The sequence below is a fragment of the Peromyscus maniculatus genome, chromosome 4 (assembly GCF_049852395.1).
Source record: "Peromyscus maniculatus bairdii isolate BWxNUB_F1_BW_parent chromosome 4, HU_Pman_BW_mat_3.1, whole genome shotgun sequence".
Classification (NCBI taxonomy): Eukaryota; Metazoa; Chordata; class Mammalia; order Rodentia; family Cricetidae; genus Peromyscus; species Peromyscus maniculatus.
Genome location: NC_134855.1, coordinates 30,602,483 through 30,629,987, shown reverse-complemented (window position 1 = coordinate 30,629,987; position 27,505 = coordinate 30,602,483). Strand labels below are relative to the sequence as shown.

Here is a 27,505-nt window from a genome sequence, read left to right as displayed (position 1 = left end):
AATTTTATAGAACTTCTCGTTGGTCATCATGCACCTCACCACCCCCCACTGAGTAGAACTGGGACAGTGGGTAACCCACTCATGTCCCCCCCCCCCCCCGCCCCCCCTCATAGTCTACACTGCACTGTGCTCCGTTGACCTTGCTTTTGTTTTGGTTAAATAGAGCAGGTGTCTTGCAGTCCTATGGACTTTGTTGAGCTGCTCATGGAACCTCATGATACACTCGGGACAATGACACCAAAAATGAAATAGGTGTATCCGAGTTTGCCCACACAGGAAGGGAGGTGGAGGATAGCCAAAGGCTGAGGGTCCCTTTGTTCTGAGGTTTATAAAGTCATGATTTCTGTACTCTAAAAATGAGGTTTCCCGGACATGTTTAAAGTTATCAAAAGCAGAAGCAGTGTCCATCTTCATGGCTTGTGAACCTTTCTAGTTATGGTCAGAAAAGGTGGAACTAACTGCAGTAACTGTTTTGTAAGGGTGTGATTAAATAGTACTCCTCTTTTTTCCTTGTCAGGTAAAACATCTCCATAACTTTCTCATTTCATGAAACCAAAACTCCACACCTAACTAAATAACACAAACTGTCATTTTCAAAACTGTGCCTCCTGGCTTGTATGTACGCTCCTATAGGCTATATGTAGTTTGAGTAACATATGTGCTATATTTATCTGCCTTTCCAAGGAGAAGAAGCCTGGGTGCCATGTAGGCACACACCCTGGGGTGGTCTCTACCAGGGTAGAGACTGGTAGGACTTCTGGGGCACTGGATTGGCTTGTGGCTACGATTGGACAGCCTCTTTCAGTGTTCACTTTTGGCCAGTTTTTGCCAGCATGGTTCCCTGGGATTTACAGAAGGAACAATGAGGCTCTTCTTGCCCCAAGGCATCACGCATCTTGCTGGAAGAACCCCACTGTCTTCTGATTTCACAGAGGGCACCCTCACTGGGGCAGTAGGCAGTGGTTCTCTCCATCTCCTCCTCCTTCCTTATGCTCTGGGTTGTGTCTCTTTCAGTACAAATATAAAGAAGCCTACCGGAAGCAGTTGGGTCACCACATTGGTGCCCGAGCAATACACGATGATCCCAAGATGATGTGGTCCCTCCACATTGCCAAAGTGCAGAGTGACCGTGAATATAAGAAAGAATTTGAGAAATACAAGACAAGATACAGCAGCCCAGTGGACATGCTTGGTATTGTTTTGGCCAAGAAATGTCAGACTTTGGTCAGTGATGTGGACTACAAACACCCCCTGCACGAATGGACGTGCCTACCAGACCAGAATGATGTCATACAGGCTCGGAAAGCATATGACCTCCAGAGTGACGTAAGTATCCCTGATAAAGGATAAAAACAGATAAGAGGAAAATCTGTGAGATGCTGATTAGTGTCAAGGGCCTGGAATCTATATGCCCCTAGAAGTATGCAATAAATGTCTGAAAGGATTTCTCATTGGAAACCAATCCCCCAAAAGTTATGGGTAAAAAGGAAATAAGTACTATCAACATTATACAAGATTTAGTTTCCTGGTGATTCAGGCCTCTTTTGACTGAATGGGCTAAAGCTTAGGCCTCAAAATAGCACTGCCGACCCAGCCACTGTGGCTCACACCTGTAAATCCCAGAAGTGGAGGCAGGGAGATTGGGAGTTCAAAGCCAGCCTTAGCTATAAGACCCTATCAAGGAAGGAAGGAAGGAAGGAAGGAAGGAAGGAAGGAAGGAAGGAAGGAAGGAAGGAAGGAAGGAAGGAAGGAAGGAAGGAAGGAAGGAAGGAAGGAAAAGAAAAAAAGAAATGAAGTATTACTGGTGACTTTGTGGACAACAACGTAGAAGTGAGAGAGAATACATGTTGGCAGAGGCTAATGGAGAGTGGGAATGAAAGTGTATTGTTTGACAGTACTTTAATAACTGTTTATACTTTAAATTTACAGGGAAATATGAAGACATCCTTGCTTTTTCAAAATAAATTATCTTATATTAGCACTTAGCTCATATCTTCTCAAAAATATACTGGATAAATACCTAATATCTTTACATCTGCACATTTCCTTTACTTACTTGATATTTGGGGATTTTTAGAGATGGAAATTAAGGCAAGGGTTTTGTGATTACCATACTTTGTGCCATTGGTCTGCTCACGTGGTTTAATTTGAAATGATTAGAACACATTTTCCAAGGCTTAAGGAGCACTTGTCCTCTGTGAAAGATCTTGTAAAAATTTTAAGGACAAAATAATGTCCTTTTTTAAAAATCTTAAGAAAAAATCTTTAGAGGATTCAAGGGTTAGCCAGTGATGAGGGTCTGAGTATGCTGGCAACTTTGACTGTTCAGCAGGAATTCTATTCCTTTTTTCATTAATTAATTTCTAAAGGGTTTTGGACATATGTATATTATATATTGAGCGTATTTCTACAAACACCTGCCTACCTTCAGTATTCCTGTTTCTTGAGTGTGATATGTTTTTGGGATGAATCAAAAAAGAACAGTTAATGCAGCTTTCTTACCTGTTGGTCTTCAGAATCTGTACAAGGCCGACCTTGAATGGATGAAAGGCATTGGCTGGGTTCCCATTGGTTCCTTGGAGGTTGTTAAAGCCAAGAGAGCCACAGAGATACTAAGCGATAATATCTACCGCCAGCGTCCAGACACGTTGAAATTTACCAGCATAACTGACTCACTGGAGCAGGTGCTGGCAAAGAATAACAAGATAAACATGAACAAGGTGAGTCTTCCCTCTCCACCAGGAAGCCTCGACAGTTACCACGGGGCAGGACGAAGACTGTGACACGCTGTTATGTCTCGACGATTCCGCTAAGGCTTCTCAGACCTTCTAAAATGACTTGAACTGGCATCTGAAATGTGTTTTGGAAGCTCTGCCTCCTCATCTCTCTCACCCCTTGCCCACAGCCCCTTTTGTATTATTACCCTCCCAGTCTCTCTTCTGCTTTTGTGGGCTGTGCGTTGCTTTTTCATCCCCTCGACTCCAGATTCTTTAGCTTTTTCTTGACCTTCTTTCTAGTTTTTGAAAGCTTTACCTACATTTACACTCATTGACATTCTATATTACATTTTACTTATTTATTTACTTACCTATGTTGTGTGTGTGTTTGTGTATACACATGTGTGCTGTAGCACGCGTGTGGAGGTTAGATGACATGTGTGTTTGTGTATACACATGTGTGCCATAGCATGCGTGTGGAGGTGAGATGACAGCCTGTGGGACTCAATCATCTCCTTTTACCATGTGAGTCCCTGGAACTGGGTTGTCAGGCTTGGCGGCAAGCACCCTTACCCACTGAGCAGTCTTGCCAGCTGTCTGTCTCTCTGTCTCTGTCTCTGTCTCTCTCTCTCTCTCTCTCTCACACACACACACACACACACACACACACACACACACACGGGTCTCCATATTATAACAAGTGGTTTTGCTTTCTGAGCTTAGATTACCTATCTTAACATAAATGTTTTTCTATTGAGATATATTTATTACTTGGTGATACATCAAAATACTAAACTCTTGTTAAAAGTACTATGAAAAAGAGGAGTGAAGTTGAGAGGGGTGTTTTAGGGGAGCCCAGAAGAAGTTGGAGGAGAAGATTTGATCAAGATACATTGGATGCTGTGTTAGTCAGGTTACTATTCGGTGATGAAACACCGTGACCAAAGCAGCTTGGGGAGGGGAGGGTTTGTTTGGCTTACACTTGCACATCACAGTCCATCACTGAAGGAAGTCAGGACAGGAACTCACACAGGGCGGGAACCTGGAGGCAGGAGCAGATACAGAGGCCATGGAGGGGTGCTGCTCACTGGCTTGCTCCTCGTGGCTTGCTCTGCCTTTTTGATAGAACCCAGGACCACCAGCCCAGGGGTGGCACCACCCACAATGGGCTGAGCCCTCCCCCACCAATCACTAATTAAGAAAATGCCCTACAGGCTTGCCTATAGCCTGATCTTACGGAAGCATATTATCAATTGAAGTTCCCTTCTATCAGATGGCTCTAACCTGTGTCAAGTTTGGCATAAAACTAGCCAGCACATGTACACTTAGAACATTTTCAAAGAATAAATTTGAAATATTACCTAAAATGCATACATTCTACATATAAAGCCTGGCATGATGGTCTGTGTTTGCAATCTCAGTACTTGGGAGGTAGAGACAGGAGGATCCAGAGTTCAAGGTTATATGTAATGATTTTGAAGCTAAACTGAGCTGTAGGAAACCCTGCCTCAAGAAAGAAACAGCAAATACCATGAGACAATAATTCCTTCTCAGGCAGATTTTTAAATACCACAACCCAAATATGCTTTGCAGAACTGTTGAATTCTTCAATAGTGAAAGTATTTATTTATAAAAATTTTTAGTAAGGAATGTAGCCTTAATAAATTTAGTTCTACTTTGTATCAAAGAAATGACAGCTTCTGTGGACACCAAAACAATTGTCTCCTTTTTTTTTTTAATAGCGCTTGTACACTGAAGCCTGGGACAATGACAAGAAAACCATCCACGTCATGCCCGACACACCGGAAATCATGCTGGCCAAACTCAACAGGATCAACTACAGTGAGGTGAGTGTCCAAAGAGGCAAATGGGGGCTCACACTGTTTCCCTTGGTTAAATGCTTTGGCTTATTGATTGCCTGCCCTATAACTGACGTTGTTGGCAAGAGAAACAGTCACCCTTGATTTAACCTTGGGCTGTGTTGTGGGTCCACAAGGAAGGCCAGGCTTTGGTGACCAGTCAGGAAGTGGAGTGCCTACAGGGCAATGTCCTGAGAGTGCCACTCCTCTAGAACGTTCCCTTGGGTCAGCCGTGGGTTCAAGGTCTCCGTAGTCAGCCGCCACAAGTGCAGTCCTGCGTCTACGGATTTACACCCAGCTTCAAGATACTCGAGAACACCGGACCCATTCTGAAAGTGAACGTAGATTTTTATTGTCGTTGTTCGCTGAATCATATAGCATGTAACTATTTACACATTTATGTTATAGTGTGTATCATAAGTAGCCTGGAGACGATTTACAACATATCTAGGATGGTCAGGCAAAGCAGGTCATGTTTGTAAATCCCAGCACTCAGAAGAAAGGCTGAGGCAGGAGGCTCGTGAGGTTGAGCATGCTCTGGGTCCAGACCCGCCTGAGCTTGTTCAAGACTTGAAAAGGGAGATACATACAGAAGGATGCATATAAGCTACTGAACCCCATTCACATAAGGGACTTGAATGTCAAAGGACTTGGTATGGGGAGAAAGTTCTTAGAACAAAGTCTTCTCAGACCCTGATCTAAAGCTGAGTTTCTCTGCTCTCTCACTGTTTTTCATTTGATATTACTACAGATGTTCATCTGTTCGTCTCTGTCTGTAGAAATATTTTCATAATGGCCATGATTCCAAATCAATCATGGGCCACTGTAGTAGTCCATATCCACTGGGCTTTTCATAAAATCAAATATATTCTATTTTAAAACACTTCCTTACTCTTTCTCCTTCCATAGTAAGATGGCATTTTTTAAGATTCCGAGGCACTAGTAAGCGTTGGATTTTGATATGCACTCATTTGGGAAAATAAATTTTTTGCAACCACGTGTTGATGCACCCCCAAACTGTTTTCAGATTTATCAGTCAGGAAAACCTGATGTTTCAAACATATGCCAGAGCATCTGTGGCCTGTGAAACGTAATTACCTTTGAAGCCACCAGAACATTCAGGGGATTCATTTTAACTGAAGTGAGGACAAAAAAATTTAGCAGGAATCAGCTTCATTTCTTCTGAAGAGAGTGGTGACTAAGGACTCTTTCCACAGAAACTCTACAAAGTGGCGCTGGAGGAGGCCAGGAAGCAAGGCTATGACCTGCGCCTGGATGCCATTCCCATCCGAGCAGCCAAGGCTTCCAGAGAGATCGCTAGTGACGTAAGTTGATTTTTGTTTCTGAAGAAGCGTTTCTTTTGTAAAAATGTTGTCACATGGGAGCTTGCAGGGCGTTTCTCTCCAGAACTTGCTTGCACTTCCAAGTTTCACCCTCCTCTAGGGGCTCCCCTCCTACACAGAGTTAAAGTGTGAAGGGCAGGAAGGAACTGACCCCTGCCTGTCATGCTTGTCAGTCAGATAAAGACCATCTGTTTCTTTAAAACAGCAATTTTTTGTTTGGGTTTTTGTTTGTTTTGTATTTATTTATTCTTACATCCCAACCACAGTTTCCCCTCTCTCCTCTCCTCTCAGTTCCTCCCAACACTGCCCCAACCCCATCCACTCCTCCTTTTCTGTTCAGAAAAGGGCAGGCCTCCCATGGATATCAACCAGCCGTGGTATATCCAGTAGAGGTGATTCTAGGCATCTCCTCTCCTACTAGGGCTGGACTAGGCAATCTGGTAAGAGGAAAGGATCCCAAAAGCAGACAACAGAGTCAGAGACAGCCCCTGCTCCCACTGTTAGATGCCCCACAAGAAGACCGAACTACACAACTGTCACATACATGCAGAGGGCCTAGGTCAGTCTTGTGCAGGTTCCCTGGTTGCTGGTTCAGTCTCTAAAGCAGTAATTGTTTTTAAAGACCTGCTGATTTGTTTTCTGGTACTGGGCATGGAACCCAGGTGACGACTCTGCCACCCAGCTGTGTCCCAGTCCATATTTTATTTTTGAACCTCAGAAACTGGGCACTAGTTAATCCAGGTATTTATGAAATTCCATTGACTGGCACTACAGATAAACTCTACCAATGTGGGTATGATCTTTTCCCTGTTGTTTCCATGTATTTACTGGGGCATGGAAGAAGGCTGGATGGAGGCCATGGCTGGATGGTGGGCATGGTTTAGAGTTTTCATCCTTTGTAACTCTCTCTGAACTTCTCTTGTAAGAAGTCCATATTAGGAGCTGACAAACTGGGAAGCAAGTGGGACTTCTCAGCGTTCATCCCTCCCTTCTCTCCTTTTCTATGAATAAGAAACACCTTCAGAGAGTGTCTGTGTCCTCTGCACCCAGCCACCTCCTTGATACACAAGCCCAGTCCCAGACCTTGAGCTGACCCTTCCTTCAATTATCACAGTATTCTCAACTGCTAAGCTGGGAACGCCCACTCTCTGCCTCTCATGGTCAAGTGGGCCATGATATGTTGTTTTTGAACTTTAAAAGTCAAAAGATTCTAAACCCCAAGGAATGATTCTCCTGGCAAAATATTGGTGATGTTGATGGGCTAATAAAGAGAATAGTTCCATGACACATAAACTCTGCCTAGATGTAATGCATGTCCTTGACCAAGGAATTCATTCTAAGGTCTAACAAAAAGAGAGATATTCTAAAATATTTTTAGTGTTAATGGTTTTAAAAAAACACTATATGTTTTCTTGCTAAGGAATTCAGTGTATACTTGGTAGTGTAGTTTAGAGAAGGCAGGATACAAAATACAGGGAGCCCTTCAGTCTAGGCTCAGTCCTGCTACAAACTGTGATGGACTATGACCATCAGGACCCTGTTTTATAAATGGGGTAGGTGATAGATATCTTTGTTCTATGTGATAATAATGGGGAATATAGACAGAAGTAGTGTGTGTTCTTTTCATCAGATTTACATACCTTTTCTTTCTTCAGTACAAGTACAAGGAAGGCTACCGCAAGCAGCTGGGCCACCACATTGGGGCTCGGAACATCAAAGATGACCCCAAAATGATGTGGTCCATACATGTGGCCAAGATCCAGAGTGATAGGGAGTACAAGAAGGACTTTGAGAAGTGGAAGACCAAGTACAGCAGCCCGGTGGACATGCTAGGGGTGGTGCTGGCCAAGAAGTGCCAGATCCTTGTAAGCGACATAGACTACAAGCATCCTCTACATGAATGGACATGTCTGCCTGATCAGAATGATGTCATTCAGGCGCGGAAGGCCTATGACCTGCAAAGTGATGTGAGTGGGTCTAATATTCTTCAGCTGTGTGTTCAAACAGTTTAGTGGGGAAATCTTAAATTCTCAGTGTCATGCAATCTTTGGGAAGTGTGATAAAAACCCATGAGCCCCTTTGCAAGACAGTGTTATGAAATATATAAAGTAAGCATTGGGCTCAAAGGAAACCAATCATATTGAGAATGTTTATGAAAATATTAAACCAAATCTGAGATTTGATAATACGCATATTTATTAACACATTAAATAGTTACAGCCATACATACAATGTCTAGTTCTGGGTATAATAACTAATTCCCAAGACATGTGAAGGGCATAAATTTCTTAAGAAGTCTGTAACATCTGCAGTAATATAACAGTATCCTTAACACTTATTGCTGACTAACACACATGTAGTATTAATAGTACTGTAATCTGTTACTCATACTTTTACTTGCTTGAATGCTAGGTTTCAGTTAAATGTTAATAAAAATATGGATGTTAGATTTAGTTATGTCCAGGTTCACTGATGACAGGTTCAGAATTCCTAATTTAAAGCAAACTAATTTTCCAGTTAGATTGATTGCATCATCCTTTTACTGACTCACTTTTCTTATATGAAGCATCAGTAATAACAATTGTGAATGAATGCTTAGGAATGAGTCATGCACAGTTTAACTAATTTCTAGGAAACTGAAATGTTACAGTGACCTAAAACACACAAGGGACACTTCCTTATTGGTTTAGTAGCTTCTTGTTTTGATTGGGCTCTGACTAAATAGTTGCTTTTGGAAGAATTGTAAAAGTAATGGTATTGTAAAAATACAGGGGGAAAATGGTCTTCAAAAAAACCATCAAAAGAAAATGTTGACCTTACTTATAAGAAGAGTTCTCTTGTAGCTGATTATTTAAAGTCAATGAAAAAAAATGAATTCCAAGACAAGTAAAAAAGACTTAGAATAAATGCAAGAAAAAGTATGATTTAGAAGCATATATATATAAAATCATGTGAAAATACTACTTCTATTTGCACAAGAAAGCGTATTTATTCACAAGTGGTTGGTCGGTAGTATTCACCACATAACTGTGTCTACCATGTAACCATCTGTGAAGGCTGCTACGGGACAGGATAGGCCCACTGTGTTCCAAGAGGATGATTCCCACATGAAGAGGTGTGAGTGCCACATTAGACAGCAAGCACCTTTCTTCCAGCAGTCAGGAAGTAATGTCCCTAATGCTGTTATGTTCCACTGAAATCAAATGTTGAAGAGATTTTATGGGTCCTAGAAAAACAGCAAACATCAGCCAACTTCAGGGACAAGGTATTTGATAAGCTGTTTTAAACAAAGATGGATCTTCCTAAAATTGTACACAAATACAATTCAGTAGTTATTTGTATGTGTTCAAAGTCAAATACCAGGATGACTTGGTAATGGCGGATTGCTTAACACTTCCGTCTTTAGGCTGTTTACAAGGCTGATCTTGAGTGGCTGAGAGGCATTGGATGGGTTCCCATTGGCTCTGTCGAGGTTGAGAAGGTGAAGAGAGCGGGCGAAATCCTGAGTGACAGGAAGTATCGTCAGCCTGCAGACCAGCTCAAGTTCACTTGTATCACAGACACCCCAGAAATTGTCCTGGCAAAGAATAATGCCATCACAATGAGCAAGGTGAGTCCTTAGTGGGTTTCTGCCACCAGAGTCAGACCTCCCATGGGCTTGGCCTGCGAGGTGGGAAAAGGCCAGATGAGCCAGGGAGCAACCATTGGGAAGGCGCCCCTTTCTGCAGCCTCCCGCGAAATGACTGCAGGGATTCTAGCTAGCCTCCTCTGCGTTTCTCCAATTGTGCCCTCTAATCCTGTGTGCATGTGAAAGCCGAGCCTGGGGTGATCTCCCTACACCACTGCACATGCCCTGCTCAGCTGTGACCTGCCTCTGCGTGGAACACTGGCCCAGGTGGAGCAGACAGAGGCCCCTGGGTTTCTTGGTCCATGTTTCATACAACAGCTTAGTTGCCTCTTTGATTCTGCCGACTTAGGCTATAAAAATCCACTTTTGAAACTGAGCCAGAATCATCACTTGCAGTATTATCACACGAGATAGAAGACTGTTTTCTGCAGAGTCCCATCTATCTGCTCATCCTTTACCAAATCAGTAGACCCTGGTGCATTCACATTTTAGGTTGAGTGGAAATTACATAAGTTCTCCTAACCCTGCCTGGATGTCTTTCAGTCATTCTGATAGTGAGAGTGAGCTCTCGAAGAAATTAGAAATTGAGCTCTCAGAAATAAAACTCTAGAGTTTGCAGAATAAAACTCCAGAAACTTGTTTACACTACACCATACCCATCAAGAACACCACAAAGAAGAACAGAGAGAGAGAGAGAGAGAGAGAGAGAGAGAGAGAGAGAGAGAGAGAGAGAGAGAGAGAGAGAATCTACTATGACTCAAGGCATTTTACATATTATAATCCTTTAAATAACCAACTATTTAAAGACACTGTTAACCCACCTTTAAACAGGAGTGTGAAGTGTACACACCCTTCCCAGGAGCTCTCATCTTACAGGAAGTTGGGTTGAGCTTCCTCCAGAGGCTGACTTCTCTATGTACCACCTCTGCTATGTCATGCCTGTGTAGCCAATCCAGAAGTTCTAAGAGGAAGCTCATGGTTCACTGGGTGAAAAGGATTCACAATTAGGCCATCATATTGGTTCATGAGAGTTCTCAGGCCACACTCGAGTTGTTTCACTGTCACCATGTTTTACTGTTTACCACCCTAAAAAGGCTCTATTTGTAGTAAAATACACTGTAGTTGATAATAACTAACATGACTGGGTTCAGCAGAAGGTTTGATCTCTCCTTCTCCACAGCATCTATACACAGAAGCTTGGGATGCCGACAAAGCCTCCATCCACGTCATGCCAGACACTCCTGAAATCCTGCTGGCCAAGAGCAATTCTGCCAATATCAGCCAGGTAAGAGAGGCCCTCGGGTGGCGTTTAAGTTTCCATAGAAGCCGTTAAAATGTCTTTCCACCTGAACAATGTCTTCCCTGGGCGTGGCCTGTTGGGATTCTAAAACAGTTCCGTTTTCTGTTGTGTTGTACTTCCTACCTAGAAACTGTACACCAAAGGATGGGATGAATCAAAGATGAAGGACTATGACCTGAGAGAGGATGCCATTTCCATCAAAAGTGCCAAAGCCTCCAGGGACATTGCCAGTGATGTGAGTTCCTTCCCTTCAGACCCTGCACTTTCCATAGTGCCGAGCATGCTGGTTATTGAACCACTTGGCAATTACTTCTGCATGCATTTCCCCAGATCTCTCCTCCTCATTTTGTAGAGAATACATTTGGGAATTAAAGTTGCTTCAAGGAAAATTCTCAAGAATGAAGATATACCAATCATTACATTCTTTTAAATTTAATTTATTCTATATTATGTGTGTGTTTGTCTGCGTGTATGTGTGTGTACCATGTGAATGGCTCAAGGAAGCCAGAAGAGGGCATCTGATCCCCTAGAACTACACAGGTTGTGAGCTGGGAATAGCACCTTGTCCTCTGACCACTGAGCCAACTCTCCAGCCCAGTTATTTTCATGATCGTAGAAAAGCATAAAAATTATACTAGAATATTAGAAAGTTGAGGTTTGAAATTCTTGTGCATGTCATGTGATCTTAACCTGGCTTTCTCAACTGGTTTCTGACATTTTAGTACAAATACAAGGAAGCCTATGAGAAACAGAAAGGCCACCACATTGGAGCCCAGAGCGTTGAAGATGATCCCAGGATCATGTGTGCCATGCACGCAGGGAAGATTCACAGTGACAGGGAGTACAAGAAGGAATTCCAGAAGTGGAAGACCAAGTTCAGCAGCCCAGTGGACATGCTGGGCTTGGTGCTGGCCAAGAAGTGCCAGACTCTGGTCAGTGATGTGGACTACCGCAACTTCCTGCACAACTGGACTTGCCTGCCTGATCAGAACGACATCATTCAAGCCAAGAAGGCCTATGAACTGCAGAGCGACGTATGTAACATGAGCTCGGGGAGAGGGGGAATAAGGAGGTAGGAATATTTATTAGTTGTTCCTTGGGGCCTCTGTGGGCTGTGAGTAACCCAGGCCGGGGAGAGTATCATTCACACTGTTTAATAAAAAAAACCATGGCAAGCAAAGTACAGAGATGAACCACTCTACTGAGGTCGGATCTTTTATTTCCAAACTATTTTTCATGCCATTTGTAATTTCTGGCAAGTCAAACAGATACAGTAAATCTGAACGTTTTAAAATGGTTATCACCAGTTCCAAGACACTGAGCAGCATGTGAGTCATTTTTCACAGGGTTAAAATGGAATGAGGTTCAACCAGAGTTCCCTTTACATTTTTCCCAGTTATGTAACTGTCTTAACGTTTCAAACATTATATTGTAGAATTCATAAATACTATTATATTAATGGATCGTAGAAAGAGCTATGCTTTCATAAATTACTTTCGTCATCAGTATTAAAAACCCTGGACCCTGTAAGAACATAGTTCTTCCTTGTGTGGTACCAACATCCCCCATGCTTCTCCACCTCTCTCCTCAAACCCTTGGGTTTTCAGCCAGTAGAGGGTATGTCTAACTAACATCAGAACACTGTGGTTGACATCTTGGCAGAGTGTGTATAAAGCAGATCTGGAGTGGCTGCGTGGCATTGGCTGGATGCCAGAAGGCTCCGTAGAAATGACCAGAGTGAAGGGCGCTCAAGACCTTGTGAATGAAAGACTGTACAGGACACGACCGGAAGCCTTGAAGTTCACCTCCATTGTCGACACTCCAGAAGTTGTCCTGGCAAAAGCCAACTCTTTGCAAATGAGTGAGGTAAGAACCATCCAACTACTAAGCTTTTGTGTTTCTGGATTCAGTGCTCAGAAAAAGACAAGAAGAGCTGAGGGAACAGACTGTTTGCTTCAAAGAACTCCAATGAGGGGGCAGGTCTGAGGGTCTCTTAACTAGTTTAACTCAGTCATGTTGGAAGTAGAACTCTTATAGGGGAAAGGTGGCTTTCCCTTCCCACGGGGACTTTGAAGCACTAACGTGGAAGATGTCACTCCATAGCAATTCAAGGACATAAATATTGAACTCTTATTAGTACCAAGGCATGGGACATAATACTATGTAACAGTGTAGCATTGAATCAAGATTCTGCAGAGAAACAGATCCAGTGTGATCTTTCTATAAATGTATATGTAGGAAGAGATTACAATCTTAAGAAATTGGATCATGAGATTACACAGGTTGGCAGTTACAGAATCAGCAAGATAGATTAGAGGGTTGGAGACCCGGGGAAGAGTGACAGCTCAATGTTATGGGTGGTCTGCTTACAGAAGTCCTTCTGAATGGGGGAGGTGAGGGTAGCATAGCCTTCAACTGGTGGGTGAGGCCCGTCCACACAATGGAGAGCACATTGTGTCATTTGAAGTCTACTGAATAATGTCAGGCAATATGTCTGCATACCACTGCCTGCTCACCAAAGCATCAAATCAGCCATTACAAGCACATAGAGAAACATTTGCTTTTAGATTAAAATTGTTGCTGAGGCTTAATGTTTCAGCTGTCCATTCTCTGCTGCTGAGTTAAAGTTATGTTTCCTTTTGTCCACAGAGACTGTATCAGGAAGCCTGGAATAAAGATAAAACCAACATCAGCATTCCCTTGGACACTCCAGCCATGCTGCAGGCCCAGATCAATGCTTTGCAGATTAGCAACGTAAGAGGGATACGCATGGAGTGCAAAAGCCTCTGTCTTCTAGCTAATGAGTAATGCCCAGGATATTGGTGCTGGATTTTTTTTTCTTTAGTATCCATGGATGGAAGTTCTGTCTCTTAAGAGGTTATCATAGACAGGTTATCATATCACACCTTTAATCCCAGCACTTGGGAGGCAGAGACAGGCAGATCTCGGAGTTCGAGGCCAGCCTGGTCTACAGAGTAACTTCCAGGACAGCCAAAGCTACAAGAAACCCTGTCTTGAAAAACAAACAAAACAAAACAAAAACATTGCGTAGATGCATGGCTGAGTGTCTAGACTGTAGGTGTTCTGTCCTCAGCCTTGAAACCATCTCCCCATAGCCAATGACTGTGGCTTAATTCCTTATGTGTTCCTGGAAATAATTAAAACCTGGCCAAGCGCCTCCATGCTCAACAGTGTCAACTGTCATCATAGGTCTTCTGATTCCAAAGTCAAGTGATAGGCAAAGAAAAAATTGTAATTAGATTCAAAGAACATGAGATAATGTCATATTCCTTCAACAGAAAACTCTGAGTTAAAGGGCAAAATTAAAGGTAAAGCTTAGCAGGTCTTCCTGGACCTTAATGAAGCATCCCTGGTTTCACCATTCAATCTGAAGTCTCCATGTACTGGGGAAGGGAGATATTTTCAAATGCACGCCAAGTTGTAATGAAAATAAATGTTCGGTCCTTGGTACTGTTAGATGCTTAGCTTTAAGTTTTACATCAGAGGTATTCTCTGCTACAGAGCAAGCATCCAACAGCAAAGTGCATGTTTTTCCTACACTGCCTTTACATTATGGATTATGATGTCTGTTATGCTTACTATGAGTCTGTTTTCATTTTCTAAACAAACCTGTGCTCTGGCTCACTAGAAACTCTACCAAAAGGACTGGGATGAAGCCAAGCAGAAAGGCTATGACCTAAGAGCAGATGCCATTGAAATCAAGCATGCCAAAGCCTCCAGAGAAATTGCCAGTGAGGTAAGTTCCTTCTGTCTGCTTTGGGGTTTTCTCCTCCATAAACAAATAGACTGTCTCAATAATCCCATTTTCTTTTTTTTTAATCCATGCAAACAGTTGCATTCTGTCCTGTACATTGTTTATTGGTAACGGCAACATGAAGATGATTTTAAATTTGGGGGCAAAAGTTCAGGAACCAATACCGTGTCATTTTACCCCCAAATATTTCTGGCATTCTCCACAGTATGAATGACGATCATTCTATACAACACTTAAGACTGAAATCATATTTTATATAAAATACTTTGTGCTAAAGGCTTATGTATAATATTTTAGTACCATTTTCAAGTTCACTTCCTGCTAATTTGAAGTTCACTAGCAGTAACATGATTATCCTCCAAGCTGTCCCCTTCTCCCAGCTCCAAACCTTAAACACGCCTTCCTTTCTCTGGCTCCTCGCTTCACCTTATCTGTACACATAGCTGCTTTCTCCTCCCCAGGCCTCCTGTTCACCTCTTAGCCACCAGTACCTATACCTTAATCCCAATTCTCTTCATTTGATCCAAATATTTCCAGGTTGTCCAAACACAAGAAAGAAAAGGGCACCATCTCCCCCCTCTACCAGAGATTATCAGACAGAGGCTCTTGTCCATGGGTCTATTGTCATTTCCTGTTTAAAACCAGTGATCTTGCTTTATGAAGAATGTATATTTTTTCCAGTCTCTAAAACCATGCCTACAACTCTTGCCTACCTGAGGTCCCTGCAGCGCCCTGAGGTCTGTCTGACTGAGCCCTTCACCTACCCAGCACCCTTATTACATACACTGTGCCATCTTCTTCTGAATTATAGGATAGGGTAGGACCTACCTCACCGCAACACTGTGAGAATTAACTGTGATTGTAACTGCCACTGTTCAGCTATTTTAAAAAAACTTGTCAGTTTGGTATGGATGAACCTCACAAATCTGAAGCTCTTGTAGTAGGTCTAAGTAGTGATTGCTCAGAAATTTTAGCTTTTTACATTATTCTAATTCACCATATTATTTTCTTCCTGTTTTATCCATCTGCCTAAACTAGTCCTGATTTCTTTAGACTGAAATATATAATAACTTCCAGTGTTGAGCCAATTTGCATTAAGATTAAGATTCTGAAATAACTTAAAAGAAATGTCTTTTTCTCTGTTTTTTTTTTTTTTCCCATGGTCTTAGTACAAATACAAAGAAGGTTACAGAAAGCAGCTAGGCCACCATGTAGGTTTCCGCAGCCTGCAAGATGACCCCAAGTTGGTATGGTCTATACATGCTGCCAAGATCCAGAGTGACAGAGAATACAAGAAAGCCTATGAGAAGTCTAAAGGAATTTACAACACACCCTTGGACATGATGTCAATTGTTCAAGCCAAGAAATGCCAAGTCCTGGTCAGCGACATTGATTATCGCAATTACCTACACCAGTGGACGTGCCTGCCTGATCAGAACGACGTGATCCAGGCTAAGAAAGCCTACGAGCTGCAGAGCGATGTGCGTATGTCACAGCCTCCGGGGAGACGGAGTGTGTGCGTTTAAGTGTAGTGTATGGTCTAGAGGCATCATTTAGACAGCACTCGTCTAAGACCTAAGGCCTTCTGGACAGCCCAGGGTAACAACAGAAGCTGTCCTGACGTTTTCTATCTTGTGAAGGATTCTTGTAGCAGGATCCTATTCACCAAGATAAAAAAAAAAAAAAATTATTCTTATTCTGTGTAATTAAGTAGGAAAATTCTGGTCCCGCTGTTCGGACCTTTGCATGACCAGATGTCTAAATTTCAGAAACAGATAGAAGCATAAGGAGACATTGGTTTAACTTAATTGACACACGCAGAAAATAATATAGAGGTATTTCCTAAAGGGCTCCTTCCCTAATATTCCTACAGCTTTTATCCCCAGTGGTTCATGGGAGACAGACTTGAAGTAGTGAGCACAAAAACTCACCCCAATATAAAAACAAAGCTATGTGCCATTGCCATCTATTGCTCCACCCACTGCTGTCAGTCACCCCACCAAGTGCTACCTGTGAGCTATGCTCCAGTTCCCACAGGAGACCACAAACCTCTCCTAGAGATGAGTGCCAGAGATAGAACATGCATGCAAAGATTCAAGTTGAATCCCAATGCCGTTTGGCTGATGTAAGTAGGGGTTATGTGTGGTCTTCTAGTATCAAATGCTCTTGGCTAACTTGAGTCTTCCTGCTGTGTGTTTCTCTCCTCCACACAGAATGTGTACAAGTCAGACCTGGAATGGATGAAGGGCATCGGATGGTTGACAGAGGGTTCTGTGGAAGTGATGAGAGTGAAGAATGCTCAGAATCTTTTGAATGAAAGATTGTATCGTATAAGGCCCGAGGCCTACAAATTCACCAGCATTGTTGACACTCCGGAAGTGGTCCTGGCGAAGACCAATGCCCTGCAGATCAGTCAGGTAAGCTGGTGTGGTTGTGTTTCCAGGATAAATTTCAGTCAAGGGGAATTCAGACTGTGAACTTCAGATTGCCAATAATCACAGGAAGTAAGATCTGGGGCACAGCTGAGTCCAGATCTTCAGAGGCAGTCCCTGTATTTGTTACATCTTGGGTCAAAACAACTGCGTCCAAACTCTGACACACATTTTAATTGCATTTGAAGTTGCAAACTAAAATACTACTTAATACTATAACCACAGAATGGTCACTGATTTACGGCTGCTCAATGATGACATTGGCTGAGAAGTCCAGGGGCAGTCTCATCTTTACACGTCATGATGGTTATTTTGGCTAAGAAAGCCAAGTCCTAATTAGCATTGTCTCTTATCAGAAATTGCCTGTAATATAGACTTAAGGGTCACATAATTGCATGTGGAATTGGACAAGAATGTTTACTGTCATATTTAAACTTAGATTGTATTACGCATGCATTATTCATGTTGTTCATGAAGTTGTTTGGTATTTGTAAATAAACACACACACACACACACATTCATGTGGTAAATGACTTTCTAACCTGCCATACTGTTTCTCTTCACATTTACCAGCCATTATATCGCGATGCCTGGGACAAAGAGAAGGCGAACGTGAATGTGCCGGCTGACACACCAGTGATGTTGCAGTCCAAACTCAACGCCATCCAGATTAGCAACGTAAGATGCTTGCAGGAGTTGCTTCACAGAGTGCTCTCTATCTACCACAGCTTTCCTTAGTGTATTCAACAAAAGTTGTGCAAAAAGCACAGCCCTACTATTTCTAGTCTTTAAGACACTAGGAATTTGTATGTCTCCCTCTGCTTTTTATAGTGTAGAGATACATCCTTGTTGTAAAGGAAAAGGCAATGGTTTCTCAAAAAGAAAGCAAAGTATAGTGTAAACATTTGTAGCGTAATGCTTGGTTTTCCCTTTTAAGTGAACCATCATTATTTTTTCCTTTAAAAGCCAACCAATGTTTAGTTGTGTGATTTTTTTTAATATGGCTGTCTCTAAAATTTCTGTCACAATATATATATATTGGAGATCCCTTTACTAAAAACCATTGAAAATGTGCTGAAAGTCAAATTCAGTGTGAAACTGGCCTGTCCTATAAATCTTGAGATGACTTATGTTCAGCAGAATCGTTAGCAGCAGTTCATTTCTTTACCATCAGTACGAACACGTAGTATTTTATTGTCACTGTCAAATGCCATGTACTGCTAACAGCGGTTCTTGCTCAGAATGCCGACTCAGCAACTCCCTCTTCAGACTTACTGTGGCATTGCAATCCCCATTTGCAGAAACACTATCAGAAGGCTTGGGAAGATGTCAAGATGACGGGTTATGACATCCGTGCAGATGCCATTGGGATCCAGCATGCCAAGGCTTCTCGGGATATTGCCAGTGATGTAAGAGCTCTTCCTTGTCCAGGTTCAACACACACTGACTCCTAGACACATGGGGAATTTGACTTAATTCCTCAGGGATTCTATTAGAGTAGAATGCCAGTAATTTTGCCTAGTGTGTTATTTTAAAATTCCAAATTCCAGAACAACTTGTATGGTGATTTAAGAAGATTTTTCACCTGCTCTTAGTTCTATAATTCCTATATTTATGTACAAAATTTCTCCCCCCATATCTTTTCAACATCAGTTGATTCACAAGAACACAGGTTTATTGGGTTAATGAACATAGAAAATGTTGTTATTACCACAAAGAGTGACACATATACTATTTGTGGTTCCTGAGATAATTTTAGGCAGTACAGAGACAAGTAATTTTTAATTATAAAATTTTAATTTTAATTAAAAATGTAAATTTAATTTTAAAAGTAATTTTAATTTAAAATGTACTGAAATTTGTTTTAATGTAACAGAGATGCTGATTCTCCTGTATTTATATGTTATACATTTAAAAATTAGTTTTAAAATAAGTTTACAATTTAAAAATAACTCTAAGCAATTAATTTCATGTAACATGATAGAGAAGAGCTTAGGGTTGTGGTCGTTTATGATAAAACATCCGCAGGTAACAAACAGTGACTGTAGTCTGGGAGACACTGACGAGGCTTGAAGGGAGAGATGTCCAGGCGACAGTTCTTATCTTCAGAGTGCCCACAGACATATACTTTTAGAAAGAAAATTGATGTAGCAGAAGGTGCAAAAAAAAAAAATTATAGCATGAAGTTAGAGAAAAATAGTGTCCAAAATAAAACTGACCCAAAGGAGGTGGGAATTGTTGTCAGTGAAAAAATGTTGTCTTCATGAAAAGCGAGCTTGAAAAAAACTTACCTTTCTTCTTGTGCCCACCTTTCCCAGTATCTGTACAAGACTGCTTATGAGAAGCAGAAAGGCCACTACATCGGATGTCCCAGTGCCAAGGAAGACCCGAAATTGGTTTGGGCAGCAAACGTGTTGAAGATGCAAAATGACAGGCTGTACAAAAAAGCCTACAATGACCACAAGGCCAAGATCTCCATCCCAGTAGACATGGTGTCCATCAATGCTGCCAAGGAGGGCCAGGCATTAGCAAGCAATGTGGATTATCGGCAGTACCTGCATCAGTGGTCTTGCTTCCCCGACCAGAACGATGTGATCCAAGCCAGGAAGGCCTATGACCTGCAGAGTGATGTAAGTGTTCCTGGGAAGAAAGCCTTCCACCGCTCGGCATGCTAACTCCCGACAGCGCTCTAGAAAGCCTGACTAACTCCCCCCATGTAAGCACACCCCTCTACTCTTTTGACAGATATTTTGATCGACTCTGTTATGGCTAGATTTGTCCAGGAGGTTCTAATTTTCATTGGTAAGGTGCCAACAGAATTTTTCTAAAGATTTACTAGCTTATTTAACATTTATGGCTTGTTCAGTGTAAGAATATCCATGGTCCTTCAGCTGTATATTGAAGAACAATAGAGATGTCTTCCTTGGGATTAATTTCAAAGATTAGAGACATGCTCTAGACGCATCTATTTCCCTGAATAAAATGTTCTTGGCGTCAGGGTGTTTATCTTAGCCAAGACATTTTTAAAATTGATTCATACTTTATGGCTTCCATGTAGGTGCTAGAATGGAACTTGTGTCCTCTAGAAGATCAGCCAGTGCTCTTAACCACTGCCCCCTCTTTCCAGTCCAAGGTTATATATTATTGGTGTAGAATGGATGCCTTCTTTTAATTTTCTGGACTTGGTTTCCTTTTTTGTTTTGTTTTGTTGTTTTTTTGAGACAGGGTTTCTCTGCGTAATTTTGATGCCTGTCCTGGAATTCACTCTGTAGCCCAGGTTGGCCTCGAACTCACAGAGATTTGCCTGCCTCTGCCTTCCTAGTGCTGGGATTAGAGGCATGCACCACCACCACCCAGCTGGTTTCCTTATTCTTCAAGAGATGCTTATTAAATATTGAATGACTTGTTAAAGGTAGTATGCCTATAAAATGACTTAAGTTGCCTAGTGGCAGATGCAGGCTAGTGTTAGAATAAACTGCATTAGTATATTGAGGCATGCATTTAAATCACATTATTTAAAAATGAGACACAGAAATGTGAATTTTGAAGCTGACTTATTTTAAGATTTTTCTTTTGAAATTTTTCTAGTGTTTTCATTCTCTTATTCCCATTTTAGCTTGACATTTGTGTTCCATAACTAGTTATTAAAATATCATTTCTAAGCAATGGCTCTTTATATTAATTGCTGGTGTTTTAACAATAGAACAATTTTATCTGCTTATCTTTTATATGTGGTATGATAATCAAGAATATGCCAGATCCCAGTTGGAAGAGAGGGACTATCTTAGATAAAGAAAACTCAATTAATGCCAAAATTGTGCAGTTGGTTTTTGAATTCTTAATTATCCCTCTAAAAATACTTATTAAATATGCCATGTGCCATGCATTGTATTAACACAAAAGGTAATGAAGAAAAAGCAAGACGTGGCTCTTGGCTTGAGGGAGTCCACAGTGGTGCAGAAAGACTGCTAACGGGGGAGTGCCCGTGGCAAGAGAATGCTGAGAAAGCGTCCTCTGTGGCACTGTGAAAGAGAAGTGGGACATTCCTTGGAAGAACTGCTGATTTAGCAGGCTTATGAAGGTGATGGGGGCACACAGAGACTCGGGGACAGCCAGTGTGGTCAGGACACAGAGAGAATGATTAGGAGGAGTTTGGAAGAGAAGGTAGCGACTAGTACCAATCCAGAGTCCATGCTGAAGTCTTTGGTCTTCGTCTTGAGACCTATAGGAGCTATATGAGGGGGATTCAGTGGCTCCGACTTTGAACTGAGAACTTTGAAAGGGTCATTCTGGTCAAGTGGAGAGCCGTTTTTATTGCTTTGAAACTCCACATTGGCTAGAGGGATGATTAGCTAGGTATCGGTCATAAATCATCCACGTATATGCCCGAGTGGAGGGCTGTTTCCACACGTACACATAGTGTAGACCTCTAGTACAGAAACACTGAAATGAAACACTTCTGTGTATGGGGACTATGACAAGCTAGTGCTCCTTTACACCATTGCTTGTGAAAAAGAAAATACAACACAAAGAAAATGGCTCCCTTATTTTATTATCTCAATCAGAAAAAGACAATGCTGTATCTACTTAACTGTGTCTTCTCCCCCAGGCCATCTACAAAGCTGACTTGGAATGGCTGCGTGGCATTGGCTGGATGCCAGAAGGGTCTCCTGAAGTGCTGAGAGTCAAAAATGCCCAGGAGATCCTGTGTGACAGTGTCTACCGGACCCCCGTAGTGAAACTGAAGTACACAAGCATTGTGGATACACCTGAAGTTGTCCTTGCCAAGTCCAATGCTGAAAATATTAGTATTGTGAGTCACTATTGTTTTTCTATGCATTGAAATTAAATTCAAGCTACAAATGATGATAAACAAAAAATATGAAATAATAAGTTACGTTGGCCATCTGTTTTTCGGAAAAATATTGATAAATGTAAGCAGCATTAATAGCATTGTTTTGGTTTGGGCTATTTTTAAGACCTAAAATATTAATTAAGAGTACTAATATAATTTTCTTACCAAATTTGAGTAACTTATATGTAAAGGTTATAAAAAAATCTTTATCTGAATATGAAAAGATCCTGGATCAGAACCAAAAAAATAGTTACAAGTTGTTCACTGAAACTAGAAAAAAAAAACTGTCAAACGATATCTGTTTATCTATCTATCTATCTATCTATCTATCTATCTATCTATCTATCTATCTATCTATCTATTTATTTATTTCTGTTTCTTCCATAGCCAAAATACAGAGAAGTTTGGGACAAAGATAAAACTTCCATCCATATAATGCCAGACACACCTGAAATTAACCTCGCTCGAGCAAACGCTCTTAATGTGAGCAATGTAAGTATCACACTCAGTCACCCAGCCGGTCCATCTCCAGGACCAGGGAAGTGCCCATGTAGACAAGGAGGGAGAGAACCCCTTGCTGCGAGCACTTGGCCAGCAGTGAGGAGCAGAGCAGATCCCTGGCCCCCGAGGCCTAGGAACCAAGCCAGTTAGTTACTAGTGAGCCAGTAGCCACGGGACAAAAGGGAGAGAGAATTGATTACTGTTATTTCTGAGTCTTTCTACCACAATCAATACAGAATGTAGCCATTAAAATATACGTGATACATATATGTCTCAGGCACTTACTAGCCAGGCACCATCGTTTTTGACATGTAACATTCTCTAGCAATGCAGAGATGATGCACATGATGACTCTGAACCGTCCTTTGCTGTAATCTTTTCTGATAGTTCTGTCCATCTGACTTTAAAATAGAAAATGAAGACCTTGGAGGGGTGACAAATTACTACTTTATTTCACTTGTTTCTAACTACAAGAAGATAGTTTTCACATTCAGAAGACCTGATGTTCTTGAACAATATGCACTATCAGTCCTAGACAAGTGAAAAGGCTATCCTGGAAAGAAAAACTCAAACACGTAAAACCTCTGTAATGGTTAAACTAGCAAAATTGAGCTGAAGAGACTTGATAACAGTCCGTTAGCATCTATCTTGTCCCAATGCTGTCTATGTGCTGGCACTAAGAAAGGGACATTGAAACAGGCCCTGGACAACCCGGTGGAGGCTGTGATTTGAGTGAGCAAGAAAGAAGCACCTTTGACTCCAGGCTTTTGACTCTAGAACGATGATGTAGATAAAAAAATTATTTTTACCACGTGTACCTTTTCTCCTCTTCAGAAACTCTACCGTGAGGGCTGGGATGAAGTCAAGATGAGCTGTGATGTCCGGCTGGATGCCATCCCTATCCAGGCTGCCAAGGCCTCCAGGGAGATTGCTAGTGATGTAAGTGGGCCTTTTGTGCCTTCAGGGTTTTTTTCCAGCAGATTCTCTGTGTGCCTCAGAGGCCCCACTGTGACCCATCTGCTCTGCTCTTTTCTCTCCAGTACAAGTACAAGCTTGACCACGAGAAGCAGAAGGGACACTACGTGGGCACCCTCACAGCCAGGGATGACAACAAGATCCGGTGGGCCCTCATAGCTGGCAAGATTCAGAACGAACGGGAGTACAGGCTCCAGTGGGCCAAGTGGAAGACCAAGTTCCAAAGCCCTGTGGACATGCTTTCCATCCTGCATTCTAAAAAATGCCAGACGCTGGTCAGCGACATTGATTATCGCAATTATCTACATGAGTGGACGTGCATGCCTGACCAGAACGATGTCATCCAGGCCAAGAAAGCCTATGAGCTACAGAGCAATGTGAGTGGGCTGCCTCCTGTATCATTTCCCTATGACGCCCAGAAAGTTCATGACATTACACGCCTTTGTCGCAATTAACATATCTTTACGTGGCCAAGAGTTTGATAGTAGTTAGGCCTTTCAGTATGATATCAGAATCAACAATGCCAGGAAGACTCCCAACTTCATGTGAAGAAATAAATTGCAGTGTAAATGAGTGTAGGTCTTGATGGAAGGTCAGGAAAAAAAAAAAAAAACGACTTTGGGAAATCAGGTATGTGGTAGCACACATCTGTAATCCCACCAGTTGGGTGTCAGAGGCAAGAAGATTGCTGCGAATTCAAGGCCAGCATGGCCTAAATAGAGAGATCCAGGCCAGTACAATGGCTACATAGTTAGATCCTGTGGAGGGGAGGAAGAAGAGGACAATGAATTACTATGGAAAATTATTGTCTGTAGCATCGATATATACATATTTTCAACTGACACAATTATTTAGAGATCTTGAATTAAGTTGTCAAAATTTCAAATCAGGAGACTTTTTGCAAGTCTAAGATTTCCTGTTTCTCTTGAAAATTCTGAACATGCAGCTCTATAAAGACACTGCCACTTGGCCACTATAACCTGCAGCTGAATTGAGGTTAATTCATATTAAATAGAAAAAGAATATCCTCCAGCAGCAACTATCTGGCCTGGCTGCTTTTACTACAACCCCTGCCTGATTGCTTGAGGATATCTCCCCCTTGCTTTTACACTGTTCACATTGTGTTTCCTCATCAGACCAATGGGCTCCAAGAATTAGACTTATTAAATTACTTCTGGCCTTCTTTTCACAGGCTGTTTACAAGGCTGACTTGGAATGGTTACGTGGAATTGGGTGGATGCCAAATGATTCTGTCTCTGTCAATCATGCCAAACATGCTGCAGATATCTTCAGTGAGGTACTCCAAGACTTTGCCCAGCCATGCTACACATTTCCTTAGAAAATGAGCAAAAGACATGAGCCAAAATGTAATCACCTTAGGTCAGCATTTTAAGTGGTTTTGATTGCTGAAATTTAAGCCAGACATTTTCCAAAATGAACTACTGCTATCATGCTTTGGGACCACGTCCCTAACAGCATCCAACATATACACTGATACATGGGATAGCACACATAGAAGTTTTCTTTTGTGAACAATTTCAATAAACTGGAAGAAGTTTGTCCAATTGGAAAAATGAAATATTATAAGTAATGATGAGACGTTGGGAGGTGAACAACCTGCTACTTTAAAATCTGTGAGGCCCTGAATTAAAACCCCCATATTGAAAAATTGTAGGTAGTGTAATAAGACAAACTGGTTGTTTAAAAAACATAGTGCTAAATGTGCCATTCACTGACGGTGCTCTAACAGAGAAGGATCCTTAATTTAGGGTCTCTCAGCTCACACATCCAGGGCCTATGGCTGACATGTCTCTCTTTTTCTCGTAGAAAAAATACCGCACAAAAATAGAAAGCCTCAACTTTACCCCCGTGGACGACAGAGTGGACTATGTGACAGCGAAACAAAGCACTGAGATCCGAGACGATGTAAGTGCGCAGCTGCTGTAAAAGCAGACAGTCATGTGAAGACTGTTGCCAGAACTTTCCTGCCTCCTGCCATCATTGAACTGAATTTCATTGCCAGAATTATTGATGCTAGCCGTGCCCAGACAACAGAGAGATTTCTGAACACCAAGTAATTCTCCCCAATGCCTCTCACTTTTAGATTAAATATCGGAAAGATTGGAATGCCATCAAATCAAAGTATACGCTTACAGAAACCCCGCTGCTGCACACCGCCCAGGAGGCTGCCCGGATCCTGGACCAGGTACGGATTTTTTGCACATGCCTAGTGCTTGGAGATGGACAAACCATAATGGGTCTATAGGAGAGTTACATACATGACCTCATCTTCCTCCGATCGCTCTTTTAACCTTATTGTGGTTCTTTGTCTTTAGTACCTCTACAAGGAAGGCTGGGAGAAACAGAAGGCCACGGGTTACATACTGCCACCAGATGCTGTACCCTTTGTTCACGCCCATCATTCCAGTGATGTTCAGAGCGAGGTAATTATCCCAGTACGACTGTACCCTGCAGAAACTGGACCTTGCCTGGAAGGGAGGAGGGTTGTGAAATACAGATGCCAGCTTGAGGATGCTCCATCTCAGCTTGCTAGACCTGGCTGTGTTTGCTGAGGGCTAAAATACTCCCTCCCTTTTGGGTCTTTTTACTTGGTTTTGGGGCTTGGTTTTGGTTTGTTTCTCTGTTTGTTTTATTTTTCCTTGTATCTTCTGACCTCTATAAAGAGGCTCTACAGAGGCTCCCAAATAAATAAATTGCCACAATTAGAGAACAAGGATATGGGTTTTTTTTTTCTATTTAGAATGGCTATCTCAGACAGGTGTTTACTGCACAAGCCTAGATTACAGAACTTAAGAGGTGGAGGCAGGAGGATCAGGAGTTCAAGGCCAACTTCAACTATGTATGAAGGCCAGCCTCCACTTGGTGAGCTAAGAAACTGGCAGAAACAACAATAGCAAGACTACACTAGCTATTTCTTCACATCTATTTATTTCAGTGGTAGTTATTTATATTCCAGTGGGTTTTGTTATCTCAGAACAGAAGTGTCCAACAAAAAGCGAGGGGCCGAAGCTGTTGCCGTGCTTTGGTCAACCCTGCATTATGCTGTGTGCTTGTCAAAGCTGACGGGTTCTGTATTCCACCTCTCCCCAGCTGAAATACAAAGCTGAACATGTGAAGCAGAAAGGACACTATGTTGGTGTTCCCACGATGAGAGACGATCCCAAGCTGGTTTGGTTTGAGCATGCAGGCCAGATTCAGAATGACAGGCTCTACAAGGAGGACTACCACAAGTCCAAGGCCAAAATCAATATACCTGCTGACATGGTGTCAGTTGTGGCCGCCAAGGAGGGGCAGAACCTTGTTAGTGATATTGATTACCGTCATTACCTACGCCAATGGACATGCCATCCTGACCAGAATGATGTTATTCAAGCAAGAATTGCCTATGACCTTCAGAGTGATGTAAGTGACTGTCATTTCCTGTTACCTAGACTATGCCACACACTGTGAGAATAATAGGCAGCATTCCATCTTTGACGCGTTAGACCATAAGCATTTAGTTTGTCTCTAGAAAGCAGTAATGCTGGAGACTGAGCTGAAATTTTAGAAATCATGATAATAGACAAAGACCAAGGAAAGCCTCCTTACTCCTCAAGAGACTTAAGTAGCTACTTATAAGGGAATCAAAGTTGAGAGAGAGAGAGAGAGAGAGAGAGAGAGAGAGAGAGAGAGAGAGAGAGAGAGAGAGAGAGAGAACTGTAAGCTGCATGAACCTGGTTTCCCTCAGGAAGATAATACAACACAGGTCACCTCACACTGAAGCCTGAGGTGAGCACTCTGCACACCCCCAGCCTTCTGTAGTGGAGGACCAGAACATGCTTTGAGTCCTATCTCAGATTCAGAAGAGTAACTCAACATAGTCTTTTCATCATTACCAGATGTGAAGAGAGACTGCCTCATTGGTTGCTACAAAGTGACGGATGCCCAACTTTAATCAACCATTCTTCTTCATTTTGTCTGAAGAGGGCTGACAAATCTAAGAGCTAGGGTTGGAGCAAAGGTAGTGATGGAACAGATAGCCTGGTCCAGATTGGAGGAGATGCCTCCCCATTCCCTAGACTTTCATGAGCATTGACACGTACACTTCCCTTCATTTAGT

General features: G+C 42.1%; 1 protein-coding gene across 28 annotated transcripts in view; it reads left to right on the top strand.

Annotated features, from left to right (window-relative positions):
• Positions 1-27,505, top strand: part of Neb (nebulin) — a 195,811-nt gene that overhangs the window by 97,035 nt on the left and 71,271 nt on the right. For 27 of the 28 annotated variants that reach the window (XM_076569469.1, XM_076569465.1, XM_006974245.4 and 24 more), the window contains 26 exons: positions 1,015-1,326; positions 2,517-2,720; positions 4,460-4,564; positions 5,794-5,901; positions 7,575-7,886; positions 9,326-9,529; positions 10,728-10,832; positions 10,975-11,082; positions 11,570-11,881; positions 12,510-12,713; positions 13,497-13,601; positions 14,497-14,604; positions 15,792-16,103; positions 16,836-17,039; positions 17,628-17,732; positions 18,356-18,463; positions 19,373-19,684; positions 21,664-21,867; positions 22,297-22,401; positions 23,245-23,349; positions 23,451-23,762; positions 24,578-24,682; positions 25,213-25,311; positions 25,490-25,591; positions 25,722-25,829; positions 26,497-26,808. In XM_076569469.1, coding sequence (XP_076425584.1) covers positions 1,015-1,326; positions 2,517-2,720; positions 4,460-4,564; positions 5,794-5,901; positions 7,575-7,886; positions 9,326-9,529; positions 10,728-10,832; positions 10,975-11,082; positions 11,570-11,881; positions 12,510-12,713; positions 13,497-13,601; positions 14,497-14,604; positions 15,792-16,103; positions 16,836-17,039; positions 17,628-17,732; positions 18,356-18,463; positions 19,373-19,684; positions 21,664-21,867; positions 22,297-22,401; positions 23,245-23,349; positions 23,451-23,762; positions 24,578-24,682; positions 25,213-25,311; positions 25,490-25,591; positions 25,722-25,829; positions 26,497-26,808 — 4,680 coding nt within the window. The remainder of the gene's footprint in view (positions 1-1,014; positions 1,327-2,516; positions 2,721-4,459; positions 4,565-5,793; positions 5,902-7,574; positions 7,887-9,325; positions 9,530-10,727; positions 10,833-10,974; positions 11,083-11,569; positions 11,882-12,509; positions 12,714-13,496; positions 13,602-14,496; positions 14,605-15,791; positions 16,104-16,835; positions 17,040-17,627; positions 17,733-18,355; positions 18,464-19,372; positions 19,685-21,663; positions 21,868-22,296; positions 22,402-23,244; positions 23,350-23,450; positions 23,763-24,577; positions 24,683-25,212; positions 25,312-25,489; positions 25,592-25,721; positions 25,830-26,496; positions 26,809-27,505) is intronic. The other variant, XM_006974275.4, reaches the window with a different exon arrangement.